This window comes from Cryptotermes secundus, unplaced genomic scaffold (genome assembly GCF_002891405.2).
Source record: "Cryptotermes secundus unplaced genomic scaffold, Csec_1.0 scaffold88, whole genome shotgun sequence".
NCBI lineage: Eukaryota > Metazoa > Arthropoda > Insecta > Blattodea > Kalotermitidae > Cryptotermes > Cryptotermes secundus.
Genome location: NW_019724585.1, coordinates 609,046 through 625,713, shown reverse-complemented (window position 1 = coordinate 625,713; position 16,668 = coordinate 609,046). Strand labels below are relative to the sequence as shown.

At 37.5% G+C, this 16,668-nt stretch overlaps 1 protein-coding gene across 3 annotated transcripts in view; it reads left to right on the top strand.

Annotated features, from left to right (window-relative positions):
* Positions 1 to 16,251, top strand: part of LOC111862275 (lysine--tRNA ligase) — a 31,890-nt gene extending 15,639 nt beyond the window's left edge. For 2 of the 3 annotated variants that reach the window (XM_023847534.2, XM_023847531.2), the window contains 4 exons: positions 2,532 to 2,791; positions 6,856 to 7,068; positions 11,705 to 11,848; positions 14,034 to 16,251. In XM_023847534.2, coding sequence (XP_023703302.1) covers positions 2,532 to 2,791; positions 6,856 to 7,068; positions 11,705 to 11,848; positions 14,034 to 14,135 — 719 coding nt within the window. In that variant the 3' untranslated portion in view covers positions 14,136 to 16,251. Of the gene's footprint in view, positions 1 to 2,531; positions 2,792 to 6,855; positions 7,069 to 11,704; positions 11,849 to 11,923; positions 12,751 to 14,033 lie in introns of those variants that run through there. The other variant, XM_023847532.2, reaches the window with a different exon arrangement.
* Positions 16,252 to 16,668: the final 417 nt, after the last annotated feature.

The following is a 16,668-nucleotide window of genomic DNA, read 5'->3' as shown; positions in this document are numbered from 1 at the left end:
GGCAACTCCTCCAGAAGGGCTCAGCTCCATGAGTGAGTGAGTAAGTAAGTAAGTGTTAGAAAAAAAAATATGTATCACTTAGGGGGTACAGGGTAGCATAGTTGGTTGAGGCACTGTGCTACTAGCTGGAAGGTCATGGGTATGATTCCCAATGAGGTGGATCTTTTTCAATTTACCTGAACCTTCCATCCACACTATAGCCCTAGGGTTGACTCATCCTCTTAACAGAAATGAGTACCAGGAATCTTTCTGGGAGGTAAAGGGCAGCCAGTGCGTAAAGCTGACAACCTTACCACCATCTGTTAGCTGATTGTCTAGAGAAAATGTGGGAGCCTCAACATCTCACTACCCTATGGGCCTTCACAGCCTGTTACATGAACAGCTATACCTTTATCCATATATGTATAACTGTTGATTATTTATGAATATCAGTAAAACAAGTTCTGGGAAGAACTAATCACTTTAATTTCACTGTAATTTGAGTATCTGATATGACAAGTAGAAAGAAAACTTTGGTATACGCATAATGAAGTAAATAAGACAATACAGTTTGGGAGACTGCATTATTGATACTGCTGATGGGAGTGCTTTATGAAGTACATCATTGAGATGGCCTCAGGTACCATGAAACATACCAATTTTTGTGACAGTCAGTTCAGCAATTCAAGTAATATTAAAGGTATTACCTCAACAGTGCGAGAGACTGTAGTGTTGGTACTGTTGATGACGAATTTCTTAAGTACCCAGTTGAAATGGCTTCCGGTGGCATGACATACATGCCAAATCCCATGATGAGTGGTTCGGGTATTCAAGTAATATTAAGGGTATTACCCCAACAGGTTGAGAGAATATGGGTATTACTGATGAAAGGGATTTATGATGTATGTAAACACTCGCTAATCTGGGTTTATTGGGGGAGAGGTCATCCAGATTAAGTGATAAACTGGATTTTTGATGCAAAAGGTAGCCCTAAAAGACAAAAAACATTTAGAACACAAATAAATGGAAAATTTAATGATGTAGCTAGTGCTGATGAAAATAAATAAAAAATGTCACTGTAGAGCCTTTACTGAAAAACTATAAAAATATAATACATTTAGTCATCAGTAGAAAACAAGAGTTATGCTTGTTTTAATGTAATAAAGCAAGTTTGAAGAAACTGTCATGATTTGTCTGAACAGACAATTATATACTTCTCAACCTGTATCTGGATCTGCTTGAATTTGAAATAAATGAACAATGAACTCATCTGCCTTCCTGCATGTCATGTGTCTTGTAAAGTATGTACTCAACTGTGAACAGAATTTTTCATATTTCAGTCCAGATTAACTGTAACTAGATTAGCAAGGGTTTACTGAACCAAGTTTTGTCTCAGAAATTTGAGAGGCTGCAGTATTGGTATTATTAATGGGAGGGATTTATGATGTTACACCGTTGAGATGTTAGAGTTAATTTCACCGACCACACAACACGTTTTTATTATTGTCACACTACATGTTTCGACCTCAAGAGGTCATCCTCAGGTGTACGAACACAGTTGCACAATCACACGCAATCACATTCGTTTTCCACTTATTTCGATCCTGTATCCTGTTCAGGCCTATGCTGAATAATATATGTCAAGTTCTTCTTATAAAATACAAGTTAAAATACTATTCAAATGTTAAAAGTTAAATTTTAAAATTTAAAAAATTTTTTCAAGAGTCGAAGTTCAATTTTGATCACTGGTTATACTTTCACATTCACTTGTTTTCTCTGTGTATAGTTCACTTTAACTAGTTATATTATTACCACTGGTTAAAAAGGTCATGAATTAAAGTTCAACTTATCATATTGGCTGCACTTTCACTTTGAAGGTCTCGCTGCTCTTCCGCGTCCTCTGATGCTGGATCTGTTACGTTCCTTGTCATGATTAGTAGCCATCATTTATTGAGATGAGGGCAGTTTCTTTCTGTCACTTGCTGTAGCCAGCAGAACACGGAAACTTATGTTTCTGTTGCACTGGATTTGAAAGTTGTAGTTCACTTATTTCTTGTTAGATCTGATATTAGTTCAAAACTGACTTATGAGGCATTATGACACAAAAATTATCTTATTACATTGAACAGAAACAAAAGTAAAATAAACTAAAGAAATAGAAGTCTTTTGCCTTTCTGCAAATTATGACAGCTCTGGAGAACCATGTTATTCACATGTAGAACAGCGCTCCAGATCATGTCCCTTTCTGAATTTAAAGGTGAGCACCGACAATTTGAGCAATATCTGCCAGTTACATATCGTAACATATAGTACATATATACAAACATGAATATGTATATATGTATATAAGTGCAAAGGGGTCAGGTGGTACCAGTAGGGAGGCAGCATTGTGCCTGGGTATGAGTTTCAAAATTACACTGTGAATATGTAAGTATTCAGTTTCTATAATGTTATTGTCTCTTCAGTGTTTTGTATTACAGATCCAGACAAATGGCGGTTGAGTCTTATTATGCTAGCTGGTGGAAGTAAATTGTATCTTCTTTGTTACTCAGGCATGGTAAAAAGTATACATGGCACGTACAAGATCAAGTATCACCCAGATGGGCCAGAAGGAGAGGCTGTTGAAATAGATTTTACACCACCCTTCAAACGGATTTCAATGTTTACATCACTGGAGGAGGTCCTGAATGTAAAGTTGCCAGAGGCGGACAGGCTGGAAAGTCCAGAAGCTGTGAAGTTCTTGAGCGACCTATGTGAGAAGCATGGGGTGGAGTGTCCTCCTCCTCGCACTGCTGCAAGACTTTTAGATAAGGTGACACTGTAGTGCACTGCAGTCTAATTTTGAGTGACTTCCAGCTCACAGGATTTTAGTTTTCATGTGTCTTTCAATAAAAACTAAATGGAATCTTGACAGTAAAATTTGCTGGGGTTTTGAATTTGCACTTTACATTAACCAGTTATGGGATCCACCCAACCTCCTATCCCGTGGTTATGAGGGCTTTTCCCCAGGAGTCAAGTGGCTGGGGCATGAAACTGACCATCTCAAACTAGTGCCAAGGTCAAGAATATGTATATCTATACATCCACTCTCCATAAGTTTTATGGCATTCTGCTTAATTAGTTAAGCACAGGGACAACTTTACGTCTACCATTAACCTTTATTGGCCATATGTTGCACTATTGTAATGACCCATTCACGTGATAAGCTGACTGAGGGTTACATTTTTAAGTACTGGAACCATCACCCCTGAGTTAAGATCTGGCTGCAAGCACTCTAGCAGTGGAGGATATAAGGTCCCCATTTTCTAGACGATAATGGTTAAGCATGTTTATAATAAGCAGACTAAGAAGACATAAATTTACATCTTACTGTGGGGTGGGGGGCATGTTAGGTGGGTCCCTTGTCACCATAGCATGATGCATCCTCAGGTTGCAGATGGAGGAGACACCTTCCAGATATGGAGGGTAGCTGCAAATATATTGAATAAACAGTCACAGACATCTGGCAAAGGGTGGTCGTCCAGCTTGGGGGTTGAGCTTTGGCTGGCAACTCTGTGGGAACCACCCACAGTGAATCAAGCGCTAGCCAATTACCATCCACTGCTAAGCAATAGCTGGGTAACAATAGCTGTTGCTAGGTAGAGCCTGCAACAATACATGACAACAGTAGGCATCCATCATTAGGCAATGGATGTGTTTTCTGTAGGTCCACCTCAAGGTTTTATAAGAAGATACAGCGATAGAAATAGGTGTTTTAGATTGTAAATACTGACAATGGACTTACTAACACAGACTATGACTGAAAAATGACAGACCCGACCTCTCGTCAGAGAGGGCGCCCCAAATGAACAGGACAGTAACTTTCATATAAAGAAAAAAAAAATCTGGTCATGAGCCCCAGTCGGGGCTCAACACCAAGAAAGACAGACTGACTGACCGACCGTTGGTCGCAATGTGACTTGACTTTGAAATAGGTGTGCCCCATGTGGAGTCTGGGTCAGATACCTCCACCATGACCCTGCGAGTCGTAGGAGGTGATGAAAAGGGAAGTCTCAAATCTGAGGTAGTAAAATATGTTTGCCAGTAGCAAGGGACTCGGACCCGACAAAGACTGCACTGGCAAGGGCCAGCAGCATATACAAAAGACAGACCCGCCTTCTCATCAGAGAGGGCGCCCCACAAAAAATAAGACTGTAACTGTCGAACAGTAATAAATATCTGGTCATAAGACTGACTGACTGACGAACCGACTGACCGTCAGTCACAGTGTGACTTTGACTTGATTTGGAATAGGTGTGAGGGTGTTTCCAGGAGTAGTAGTGTTGTTATAGTATTAGTCTTCAGCCAGCAGCCTTCAGTTCTTCAAGTTCATCTGTGTATTCTCTGCAACTACATTCAATCACTCACTCACAAAGTTGAGCCCTTCTTGAGAAGCCGCCAATTGTGCAGCTTCTCAAGAATTTCCCAGCATTTTATGGAACCCAAAGGTTCATTACTGTGTTCACAAGAGCCCTCAACTGGTCCCTATCCTGAGCCAGACCAATCCAATCCATAACATACCATCTATCTGTGCAACTACAAAAAATATTTATGTATCAGTTTAATAAGAGGATGTCTCTACATACGACATCCCACAACTCCTTGCCTTAAAAAAAAAGATTGTTACGAAATGCCATAAAGGGCCTGAGACATGGACAGATTCTTTGGATAAATGACTGAAGCTTAAGAAAATGTATCTTAGAGAGATAAGATGGGGTGATATGGACTGGATCCATCTGGCTTAGAATAGAGACCAGTGGAGGGCTATTATGAACACGGTAATGAACTTTTGGGTTCCATAAAATGCTGGGATGTTCTTGAGTAGCTGCACAATTGGAGCTTCTTAAGAAGGGCTCAGCTCCAAGAAGTTCGTTAGAAGTTATTTGAGGTGGGGTGGATAAGAGTTGGTTTCTCATTATGAGAGAAGAAGCAAAGATTGAGGATATTTTATAACAAAATGCTGAAGAGAATAGTTGGACCTAAGAGAAGGGAAGTAGCAGAACTGAGAAAATTACATAATGTTGAGCTTCATGATTTGTTCTCTTTACCTTAGATTGGCTAAATTAAGGATGAGATTTTGGGACATGTAGGTCATGCTGAATAAGAAATGCTGCAAATTTTGTTTTGCAAGCCACATGGAAATGACTGCCGTTATTTACAGTAGACTCCATATTATATGTATGTGGTTTATCTGCTTTCTGAATTTAGATTTGCTCAGACATTTAGTATAGCTTCCTATACTGATTTAAGTGTTGCCTATTAGATCTATTTCAGTAATACATAGGTCGTCCAGAAAGTAAAGACTGTTTGGTGATTAAAAAAGAATAAAATTAAAAAATGTTATTTTACATTATCAATGTAAATCATTTTTCTGCATAATCCCCATGAAGATTCAGGGACTTGTATTGTGTGATGAATTTCTGTATGCCTGCTGCCATTCCGTTGAACCAGTCTTTAACCATCTTTTTCACTTCTTCAGGGCTACTCATGCACATGCCCCCGTAAACTGCTTCAAGTATGTGAACAAATGAAAATCTCTTGTAACTAGGTCAGGATGGGGAAAAAAAAAAACATTCCAGATATTTTGTGCATTCAGAAACCGAATTACAGCTCACACTTCAAAATTGGTGGGATTATCAATTTTCCTTCTCATTTTTAAATACCATAAATGTTGTAAATCGGTATAATCAGCTTGTCATTCACTTGGCTTGCTACTAAAAGACTACTTAGACCCATTGACCTTGAAATGGTGTAATTCGTTGACCCGTGGAAGTGATATGCATGAACAGTCTTTGCTTTCTGGATGACCCTCAAATGTATTAATACTACTTTGTGACAGTTCGCCCATTTTGACACTTTTAAAGTTATGCTTAATCTTATTAATTTTACATAAAGTGATAGGAATGATGCAGACGCCTTGATTTTACTGAATACAGTAAGGTGCCCAACATTGGGAGCGCCACCAATAGTAACAAATTATTTTTAAAAGTTTCCCCTTTTACGTCCTTTTGGTTTCCTAGAAGTGCACCTTTATTGAGTAGGCATCAGTTGGTCTTGACACAAGGATGTAGAAAAGGAAGCATGCACATTCTGTTTATCAGTGCCAGCCAGACATTCCTTGTTTGGCTGACGGGGTCTAACCAAGGAGGAGTGACTGAGATAACATTAAGAGAGAGACAGTGGATATGGGAGGATTTGAAAGGGTGTCAGATATTGGATCACATCACAATTACACAGATGGATTCAAAATCACAGTTGTAGATTATGGTGAAAAGAATGGAAATTTTACTGTTTCTCATTATTATGCAGCTGCAGTTTTCGTAACATCAACGTTTTCTCCCTATTAAGGGTTCCTCATGCCACGTTTCCATCTTTCAACAATTTTCTATGTCTTCCTCACACAGCCTCACTCCCTCATTAGTTCTTTTTATTATCATTTCAGATTTGTCAAGTCGTGCCCCTTTACCACCATCCTTATGGACTCCATTCCAGTGTCTGGCATGGTAATCAGTAATTGTTTTTGTAAAATTGTTTTGAATCTAGTCTTCCCATATTTTATTCACATTATAGCCTGTTTTTCACATACCATGACCTTCACACATGATCTTTTTAAGTAAGATGTGCTTTAATTACATGAGTAAATACAACACTAGAAAAAAACAAAATTAAGAGCACATTAATTCCACTTCTGATTCAAATGTGTAAAACTCACATATGGAAGAATACGTGGCCATACACAAATTTGGGGGTAAATAGGAATGAGGCAATAGCAATAAAACCGTTCATGATTTTATACTTTTGCTTATAAAGAATTGATGATGTAATATTTAATTGCAGTTGGTTGGAGAATTCTTGGAAGAGAAATGTGTCAGTCCTACATTTATCTGTGACCATCCACAGATCATGAGTCCTCTAGCTAAGTGGCATCGCTCTATTCATGGTCTTACTGAAAGGTTTGAGCTGTTCATCATGAAGAAAGAGGTAGTCAATGCATATACAGAACTAAATGACCCTGCTGTGCAGCGGGAGCGATTTGAGCAGCAAGCCAAAGTAAGTTAAACAACTGAACTGTTGAAAATTTTGATATCATTTGGCATTAGCGAACTGTACTGAGAGTGGCAAGGAGGATTTAGTTTTGGTTCTTAGGTTTTTGTTGATAGAAACGACCTGTGGCTGAGATTCTGCTCATAGCTTTTTCAGGAAAGATTTTATCAGACGTGGCTTATTGTGAAAAAAAAATATTTCATATTTGACATGAAATGCAGATGTAACTAACTTCCAACAGCTTTTATGTTGAGCGTTTTTTGATACAGTTAATATTTAACAGAATATAAAGAAATATTTTTTATAATGTAGTATGATTAGCTTTGTAATACTAGATTTGTATATGTAATAAATAACTGATGCAAAATTACAAAGGATGAATTGGAAAATATATTGTGTATTTCAGATTTGAGTATGTGCCTCCACTGTTTGTTCTTCCATTAGCTGGTGTTTATAGACTATGTGGCTCAGCAGAAAAGAACTGTATCATTGTTACTCCCTTAATAATGTATCCCTATTTTCAGTAAAAATATTGTGTACAGACCCGTTGCTAAGCAGAGACCTCGAAACAGACAATGAGACAACAGCCATTGCTATGTAATGGTGTAAACATACCTCTACAACAATAGAGTTACTGCTGGAAATAGTGTTTTCTACTCAGTCCATACAAAGGGTTTACAAAAAAGACAACTGGGGTGACCCAGTCAGTCTTGAGTTGTCAGTTACAGGGTTAGGGAATGCAGTTCATGAACCTTAAGGGAGTGAACAATAGCCCTTGTTACAAGTCTGTAACCAGGACAGTTGGAGCAGTGAGTTCAGTTGTGGAGTATTGACCATCGGGCAACAGCATGACCATAGAAGCTGAAGAATCTCCACTGTTAAGATTCATTACCAGGAAACAACTAGTGAAAGCAGACTGAGAAAACTTAGTGTGTAGTGATTTGTAGTGTGGAAATCGGTGATAGTGTTATAGGTATCCATAGTTATGACATGTAAGTGGTCAGTAAATCCAGTTATCCAAAACCCAATTATAATCGCCCCTATATCATGACAGTATTTTCATTGGAATCTTTTTCTCGTAGGTTATACATCATTGTTTTGTATACAGTGAAGAACAGTTTTATATACTATTTCTTTTCTGCGGGGTTTTTTATGGGGGGAGGGGGCGCCTGTCAGTTCAACATCATGCATAACATGGATGTTTGTTGTGTGATGAGCTGGCATCTGTTTGTACAGATTATGGTCTACTGCCACCATTTTCCATGTTCTTGTGGAATATGCACACGTAGAGGAGCACCATGTATTTAATCTTAATAGTGTACTATGCATTATCCTTGGAGATGGTGAATTTGAGGTTCTTGCAGTAGTGATTATGAAAAGCAGCATCTTCATCAATGTAACTGAGTGAACTTCTACTAGACAACATGGTGTGACAACCTGAAAGATACAATTACTGTAGTGTGTCTTAACATTCTTGTATTTCAATAATGGAGTAGACCTCAACATGTCTGACAGATCCAGTTTTATGCCACTTTAAACGTTCAGTGTTCCACATCTTCTCTGCTCTTCCAAAAAAGTGGGTCTGTCTTCTTGATTCATATCGTTTTAATTCCTCAGTGATGTGCCCTAGTACAGCCTCTCATGTTATAATTTTTTAATGTACCATCTGTACATAGTAATTTTATGGTTGTATCCTGAACCTCAATATTAAACCACCATACAGTATGTATGTATGTGCCCATGCACGCATTTGTACATGTGTAGGGGGGAGGTGTTTAATCATGGGTGGTATTATTTCAGAATGTAACTGAAGGGCTTCGGCTCAGATAGCCATGTGCCACTTCTCACTCTCTTTGAAATATATGGAAAACCTTGTTCTGCATAAACCCATAAATCATAAAATCATGTCAGTTGTGTTTATATTATTATTCCTATAGTTTGTTTCGGTATCTGAAAAGCCATTGTTGAGATAAAAATTAACATTAATTTGTTTTGATGCAGCATAGAACTTTGTAGGCACAGCATTATTTAGTCTACCTAAAATCAATATTTCAAACTGTTGCATTTGTTTTTCTTTTAACTATGAATTACAAATGTACCTTTAAATCAATGTTGCATATAATAATACAGGGTGTTCAGTCATTGAGGAAACCAGGGCAGCAGCGTGAATCGGATACAGTATTTCTCACAGATTGCTGCTGTAACTGCCAATAATGGAATGAGTCATCAATGCAGATAAACATGCATGCTCTTGCTAGTGTAGAGTGGATGGATCATTTCTCCACGACTTCCCTCACATCAGTTTCTGTACATGCACTCATTATAAGAATACCATAAAAATATAACACAAATTTACCCTGCTTTATAACAGGCGCTGAAAGTTACCTGCTTCTGCTTGCAAACATGTCTTGCATCGCATAAATGAATTATGTGACACTTTCTGAAGTTGGTCCATGGTAATTGAACTAATTATGTGTGTTATTTCATTCTGCAGAGCTTCAGTGGTGCAAGGATTATTCTTGTAGACTTTTCCCTTTAGGTTTCCCCAAAGATAAAAATCGCAAAAACTGAGATCTGCAGATCTGGGAGGCCACAGTCCCTTGCTGATTATTCTGTCTTCACACACTTCCCATATTGCGACCATGGTTGCATTAGCCATATGTGCTGTAGTGCTGCCTTGCTCAAAATACCCATAGTTTCTAGAGCAGTCAGCTGTTTGAAGAACGGATTCAGTATATAATTAACGTAGCGGTCAGAGTTCCCAATTTCATGGAAAAATAAGGGGCCAATGATTTGCAGCAGACTTACGGCACACCACACCCCTACCTTTTCACTGTGTAATGGCACTTGCTGTATAGCGTGAGGATTTTCATCATTCCACATTCTTATATTTTGTGCATTGACATGACCACTAATGTGAAACCATGCCTTATCAGTCATGAACAGAAGCTGTGGATCCACGATTCCATCGTGCACAATTTGTAGCAGCCAGTTGCAAAAACGAATTCTTGCTGCGTAATCTGATTGTTTCAGCTCATGCACAACTGTTATTTTATATGGGTGAAATTTGATTAATTTCATGGCTGTGAAAGCAGATCCTAGTGAAACACCAGTTTTCTGTGATAAGTGTCTTAACGATTTTTGAGGACTGATCTGTAGCCATGCCACAATATCCCAGACTTTTTCTTCAGTCAGCACAATCCTCTTCAATTGCTTCTTTGTGTCACACACTGAACCTGTGGCCTGCCACTTTTTCAAAAGCTTGGATACACACAACTTCGTGGGAACTGGCGCATCAGGATATTTACAATGAAACTTACTGATACATTTTCTGAAAGTTTTTTTTCCTTGGAAAAATTTTGACAATAAACACAAGCTGTTCAGTAGTGAACTTCATTTCAGTATAAATGTTGACCACCTATGGAAATCTCTAATGCAGACTGACTATTAATGCAACTTAGCTGCAGTGACAACATCATGCCACCCAACTGTGCATTTATCAGCGCTAATGACTCATTCTGCTTTTGGCAGTTACAGCAGCAATCTGTGAGGTATGTTGGGCGCGTTCAGTGGTGTCGCAAAATTTCCTCCTTGATTGAACGCAGTGTACATTGTATAAATTGTGTAGGCCTACAAATTAGTTACTGCAATCAATGAAAGCAGTTGGGAATTGAGTTCCTCAGTATCATCCGCATGTTTGTTGCTTGATCTTAGTGTTTTGGAGGTGTGATTCACTGCTGGAATGTATGGGAGAAGATCCAGGACATGTTTTAGTTTAGCTGGATTAATTAGCAGCAATTCTGCATATCATGACACCTGAGCCCACCTTAGTGGCATACTTCATAAATACCTCTGTGTGTGCATGTGGGGGGGAAGCAGCTTGTTTAAAATGTTACCATGGCAACAAATGCACATGCAAGAATAGAACTGTTGGATGTGTCATTTTATATGAAGTTTGTATCATATCAAAGGAAAGTAGGCGATTGGTTCTTCCCAGAACTTCTTGTTGTTTGTTTGTTATTTAATGACACTGTCAGTATTGAGACTATATATCATCCATGACAGGATGGTTAATGAATGTGAAGTAGAAGATCAAGCTCTTCATAACCACTGTTGTCAGAACCTTAAATCTGGTGGAATGATAACTGGCAGAGGAGAAAACCTGCCCCATTGCCACTTTGTCCATCACAAGTTCCATATGACCTCACTTGGAATTAAACCTGGGCCACCACAGTTGGAAGCCAGTGATTATCTTTATCAGTAGTACTTTCATGTCTGTAATAAATGGACATTGAGATTGCATATGAACCTGTTGTGAGGATAATGAAACTGAGTTACAGTGGAGTAAGCACGTATCCCATATGCATTAGATAGGAATTATATATAGAATTTTGATGGGGAAACGTTTTGAGTGTTGGTTACACTTTCAAGATGAGAAGGAAACAGAATAGATCTTAAGGACATAGGTTATAAGGATGGAAGTAGTTTGGGATTGTGCGCAGTGGGCTTTGTTATCAAGAGACTGAGCCTTCGTGTTTTACTACCAAGAGTTGATTTAGTTTATGATGTTGGATTTCACCTTCATATGCTCTCTTTTATTTGAACAGCCAAATTGGAGAATCAATTTTGCTATGGTTTGCAGGATAAAGCAGCAGGTGATGATGAAGCTCAATTAGTTGATGAGAATTTTTGTACAGCACTGGAGTATGGTTTGCCCCCAACAGCAGGCTGGGGCATGGGCATAGACAGACTGACCATGTTCCTCACAGATTCCAATAACATCAAGGTAAGAGCTATAACTGTGAGCTGTGTTTTGAATCATGTAGTGTTTGAATACTATTGTGTGGTTTTTCTCTTGCAGGACACTCTGGCTGGAATTGCTTCTCATATGTGCAAATATTTGTCAGAAGCATTGCATTACTAAGATTTTGTTGCATGTGGGATTAGCTAAGCTTGACTAACAGATTAACTTTCCATGTTATTGAAACAAAATTTCTTTAATTGTCTTATAAGGACGCTCATGAATCCTGAATATATTATAAAGGCACATTTAATTTTTATATGTATTTACCATATTGTTAGGCATGGTCATAGCGTGGAGGAATTAAAATAATGCATAAGGAACATAAGATGACAAAATTCAGAACCCAAATCATTTATCTCTTATGAAAAATTAATTTGGGATAAGTAGAGCTATTAATATGGAATGGCATGTACAGGTCACTTGACACACATTATATTTACTAGTAGACTAGGCCTTTGTGCTGACAGCAACATTGGTGTATCATACACTCTATAATAATGACCATAAAAGAAAACTGGGATCATTCTTCTGATGATTACTGTAATGTATGCTTCTTGTCTCCAGAACTTTGAAGGATTTCAGGGACTCTTCTGCCAACTATATCTTTACTCATTTCAAACAGTAAATAAACCTTTGCCCATGAATATGATAATTTGCTGAAATATTGACAAATTGGAAGATTCATAAATTGAAACAAACAAGAATGTTTGTGTTGACACTGACAAACCAGAATTATTTACAATTATATAAGCAGAGCAAAGAGGAATCATTTTTATTTTCCTTTGTTATATGGGTATTGCAAAAAGAAGGGTAAAGCTGACCCTGTAATAGGCCATGGAGGCCCGTAGGATTGTGAGATGTCAAGGCTACCACATCTTCTAGAGTTTGGCTCACAGATGGCGATGAGGTTGTCACCCTTATGTGCTGGCAGCCCTTTATCCCTCAGGAAGGTTCCTGGTACTCATTTCTGTTAGAGACTGAGTCAATTCCAGGGCCATACTGCTGCTGGAAGGATTAGGCCAATTGAAAAATTCAATGACCAATGTTCTTTTATCTTGGTATATAACATAATATAACTCCATGGTTTTAGTCCACATGTGAACTATACCAACTGAGTGACCGCCGCTTGTTGGTGAAGTTAATACCAGCTTTAGTGGATAGAGGGTGTCGCGTGCTCAGCGCAATGAATCCCCATGGCCATTAATTTCGGTTTTCTAGACCGGATCTTGGTGTATACAGTGAAATATATATATAAAACTAATGTCAAACTGACAACATTAACAAATTTAAAGAACTTTTTTTGTCTCAATCTGGTTTCCTTTAGAAGACTTTAGAATGTCTTTGTTAAGATCAAATTTCATAATAGTGATAATCTAATAATTGTCAGTTGTGTGTCAAGTTATAATCTTCCCATTAGATTGCTTAATGATTTTGTTCCAGAACTTATCCACAGATATGTTGAAACCACTGGTAGATTGTTTTTGTACACAGAAATTTTTCTTCTAAAATCTCTTTTAGTCTCACAGAATTTCTTTCTTTGAGTATGCTCCCTTCTTTATAGGAATTTCATCTGCATGGCATGTGCTTGTGTTCTAGTATTGCTTTGTCTGGTCTTTCCACTATTATAATGAAGAGACATAAAAAATTAGGTTTGATATGTTTTAATTTAACCCTAAACTAGTTTTCAGAAATATAATTTTAAATATCTGAATATAAATGGATGTATTGTGATTATTTTAATGTTTTATTTTTACTCCCTGATATAAAGTATTGTATTCCAGATAATTGCAAAAGTCCCATATGTTCCAGTATTCATTACCAGTTATGATTTTGGTTTGTACTTGTTCTTGAGCCATTATTTTACTCTTTTCTTTCTTCCAACTTCTTAGGTTTCAGCTTTAGACTTATTAATTGAATTTTCTTGGTGCATATTATAATCAGTTAAACATGTTCATACATGTCAGTGTGTCCAAGAAAGGTGATATTTGAACTGGTCACATTCAACTTTTCCTAATTTAATACTGTTCTGTTCTCATTGGGCCTGGCTTTGTAGAATGACATATAGAAGGGTGCAGATGGGAAGAAGGGACATTGCCTGATAAATTAATGCATGCAGTTGTTGCATGTAAAGGGAATTTAACATGGTGTTTGTCCATTCTGCTTTTAGGAGGTCCTGTTTTTCCCAGCAATGAAACCAGATGACCCAAATAAACACAAGGATGATGAAGAAGAAGGAGAGAAGAGAATTGTGAATGAGACTGGGAAATAAAACACAGTTTGACTGTAACTTCACTAGCATGTTTCCTTGATTCGGGAAGATACAAATTAAAACAGCCTTCATTGTTGAAAGAAATAATGTTTTTGTCAGCTCCCTTCACATGTGTGTTGGTGGTTGCATGTATTTTGTTTGACCATTCATGGTGCATGAATTTCACTGATTTGCATAGAGACATCTGTTCACCTTTTATCCAATGCTGGAGGAAGGAAAGATGCACTTTAGTATAAATTTTTGATAAAAGAACGACCAGAAAAGCACCAGTTTATAACATGTAAATGTTCTAATTTATTCTTGTCTGTGGACTATTACTGCATGTGCTTCATATTTTCCCATTTATAGGAAATTTACATTAGATTGTAGCTTGTCCGATTAAGTAAGAATCCAGTATGTGTCCCAGGGGAAGGGACTACCTGATGAGAATGCAGGACAAGGATGCTTCTTGCCATATTTCTTGTACCAAGCATCTGTTCAGGTACTAAGAACTAGTGGAACCCACACCACCAGCCTGTGTGTGAAGGCTTCTATACATCAAGACTTAAGGCTGTGGTTAAAACAGACAAGCATTAGGTATGTCATATATTTTGTTCACCGTGGTCTTCATGAGGTTGAAAAAATAGATTAATAGATATGTTGGGAAGAATGCTTTTTCCACAGTAAGATGTTAATTATGAGCTGGCAGAAAAAAAAATTCAGAGCTGTAGCTCTTGTGGAAAGGCCCTTGAATATGTGGAAGCCCATACAGCAGTACAGTATTACAAGTACCTGGATATTCAGATGGACAGTTACAAAGTTTCAGTATAACAAACTTTGGATTTATTACTTTACACATAAGGCTTAATATATTATAATTTTGCAGTAATGACAACAGTTGTTCCACGAATTTGTTTAAAACTGTAAGCAGTCCATGCATTATCAAAAACTTAACAATGAAACTAATACTTCAAGCAACACGGATTCCAAAATTAGATAAATGTAAATTTTGCATATAACACAGGTAATGTCCCCTGTTACCTGCATTATACTGAGAGTCAGATGCATTTATCATATCAAGGCTGGTGATTATCAGGTGGACATTGATAGGTGTTTTGGTTTTTCTAGCTGTACATTTCAGATAATTCTGAATTATGCTGAAAAGCAAAATGGTATAGACACTACTCTTTTAACTGCTTCACAGTTAACTGGCATGTGAAATTTGATATGGAACAGCTGAAGAGAATGCTAGCAATATGGGTTGGTGATCTGAAACAGCAAAACTTGCCTGAGTTATTTTAATAATGATGGAGACCAAAAATGTTTACTTATATGAAAGATTAATAATGAAAATTAAAAACTTTATGGTGCATAATGGAGACTTAAGAATGCGTCCCTATTGTACTTGATGTCATAACTGTGTGTTGTCGAAAATTCCCATATCATGAAATTCCATAATATGAACCATGGACTCCCATATTATAAATAGACATCTGTTCCTGTGGAAACTTTTTTCAGTCTACATTTAATAGACACACACTGTTTTGTGTACATAACAGTAATACACTGAAGAATTTAAAAAATAAGGTGTGAATGAATAGCAGTGCCACTACCAGCCATTCTTGTATGCATATGTGCAAGCTCAGTTTCTTAAAAAAAAAGGTGGGCTGAATTTGTTCCTAGTTTCATGGCTTGTGTTTAAACAATTCTAAATATTTATTTCACATTTCCTTAATGGTAAATTTGTGTTCCATATTGCAAATTTTTCATCTTTTATAATTTCCACAAGTACAGAATCCCACAACCCAAATATTTGTAACATGGATGTGCACTGCAGCCTCATATTGGTGATCATTTCTTACATTATAAAGAGAATGTTTGTCCTTTTAATCCAAAAACACAAGCTTAAGTCTCTTCTAATATGTTAACTAAAATCACAATAAAATTTTTATCTTGCCTCTGCAGTGTGATGCTTTGGTCCTTTGTCATTCAGTTTAACAAACTTATTAGAACATCAGTAAGAGAACAATACCCCCTTAAATATTTTTACACAAAAAGAAGTTATGTCAACATATGAACATCACAAGAAAAGCTGTGCATAACTGAAAATAAAGAATGACAGAGCTGTTGGTTTTAATTTACCTGTGTTGGTACTGCAGACCCAGCAATCACATGATTGTAAAGTGTTACATACCCTCATCATTTCTTCCCAAACATAAATCATAAAGTTATAAAGCTGCTTAGTCACAAATTTTCAGTCTGCTTACTGGATGAGTCATAAGCACTGTAAACAAGTAAAATACTGTAACTGTGGTAACTTGAAAATTTGTGTCACTATTTTATAATGTAGCCCTAAGTTAGGTATTACTGTTACTATTAATCCTGTAGGCTGCGCCATAGCTCAAATGGTTAGTCGCTGGCTTCCCACCACGGCAGCCCGGGTTTGATCAAGTGGGATCAAGTGCTTAGCTAATTAAGCGNCCTGTAGGCTGCGCCATAGCTCAAGTGGTTAGTCGCTGGCATCCCAGGTTTGATCAAGTGGGATTTGTGGTGG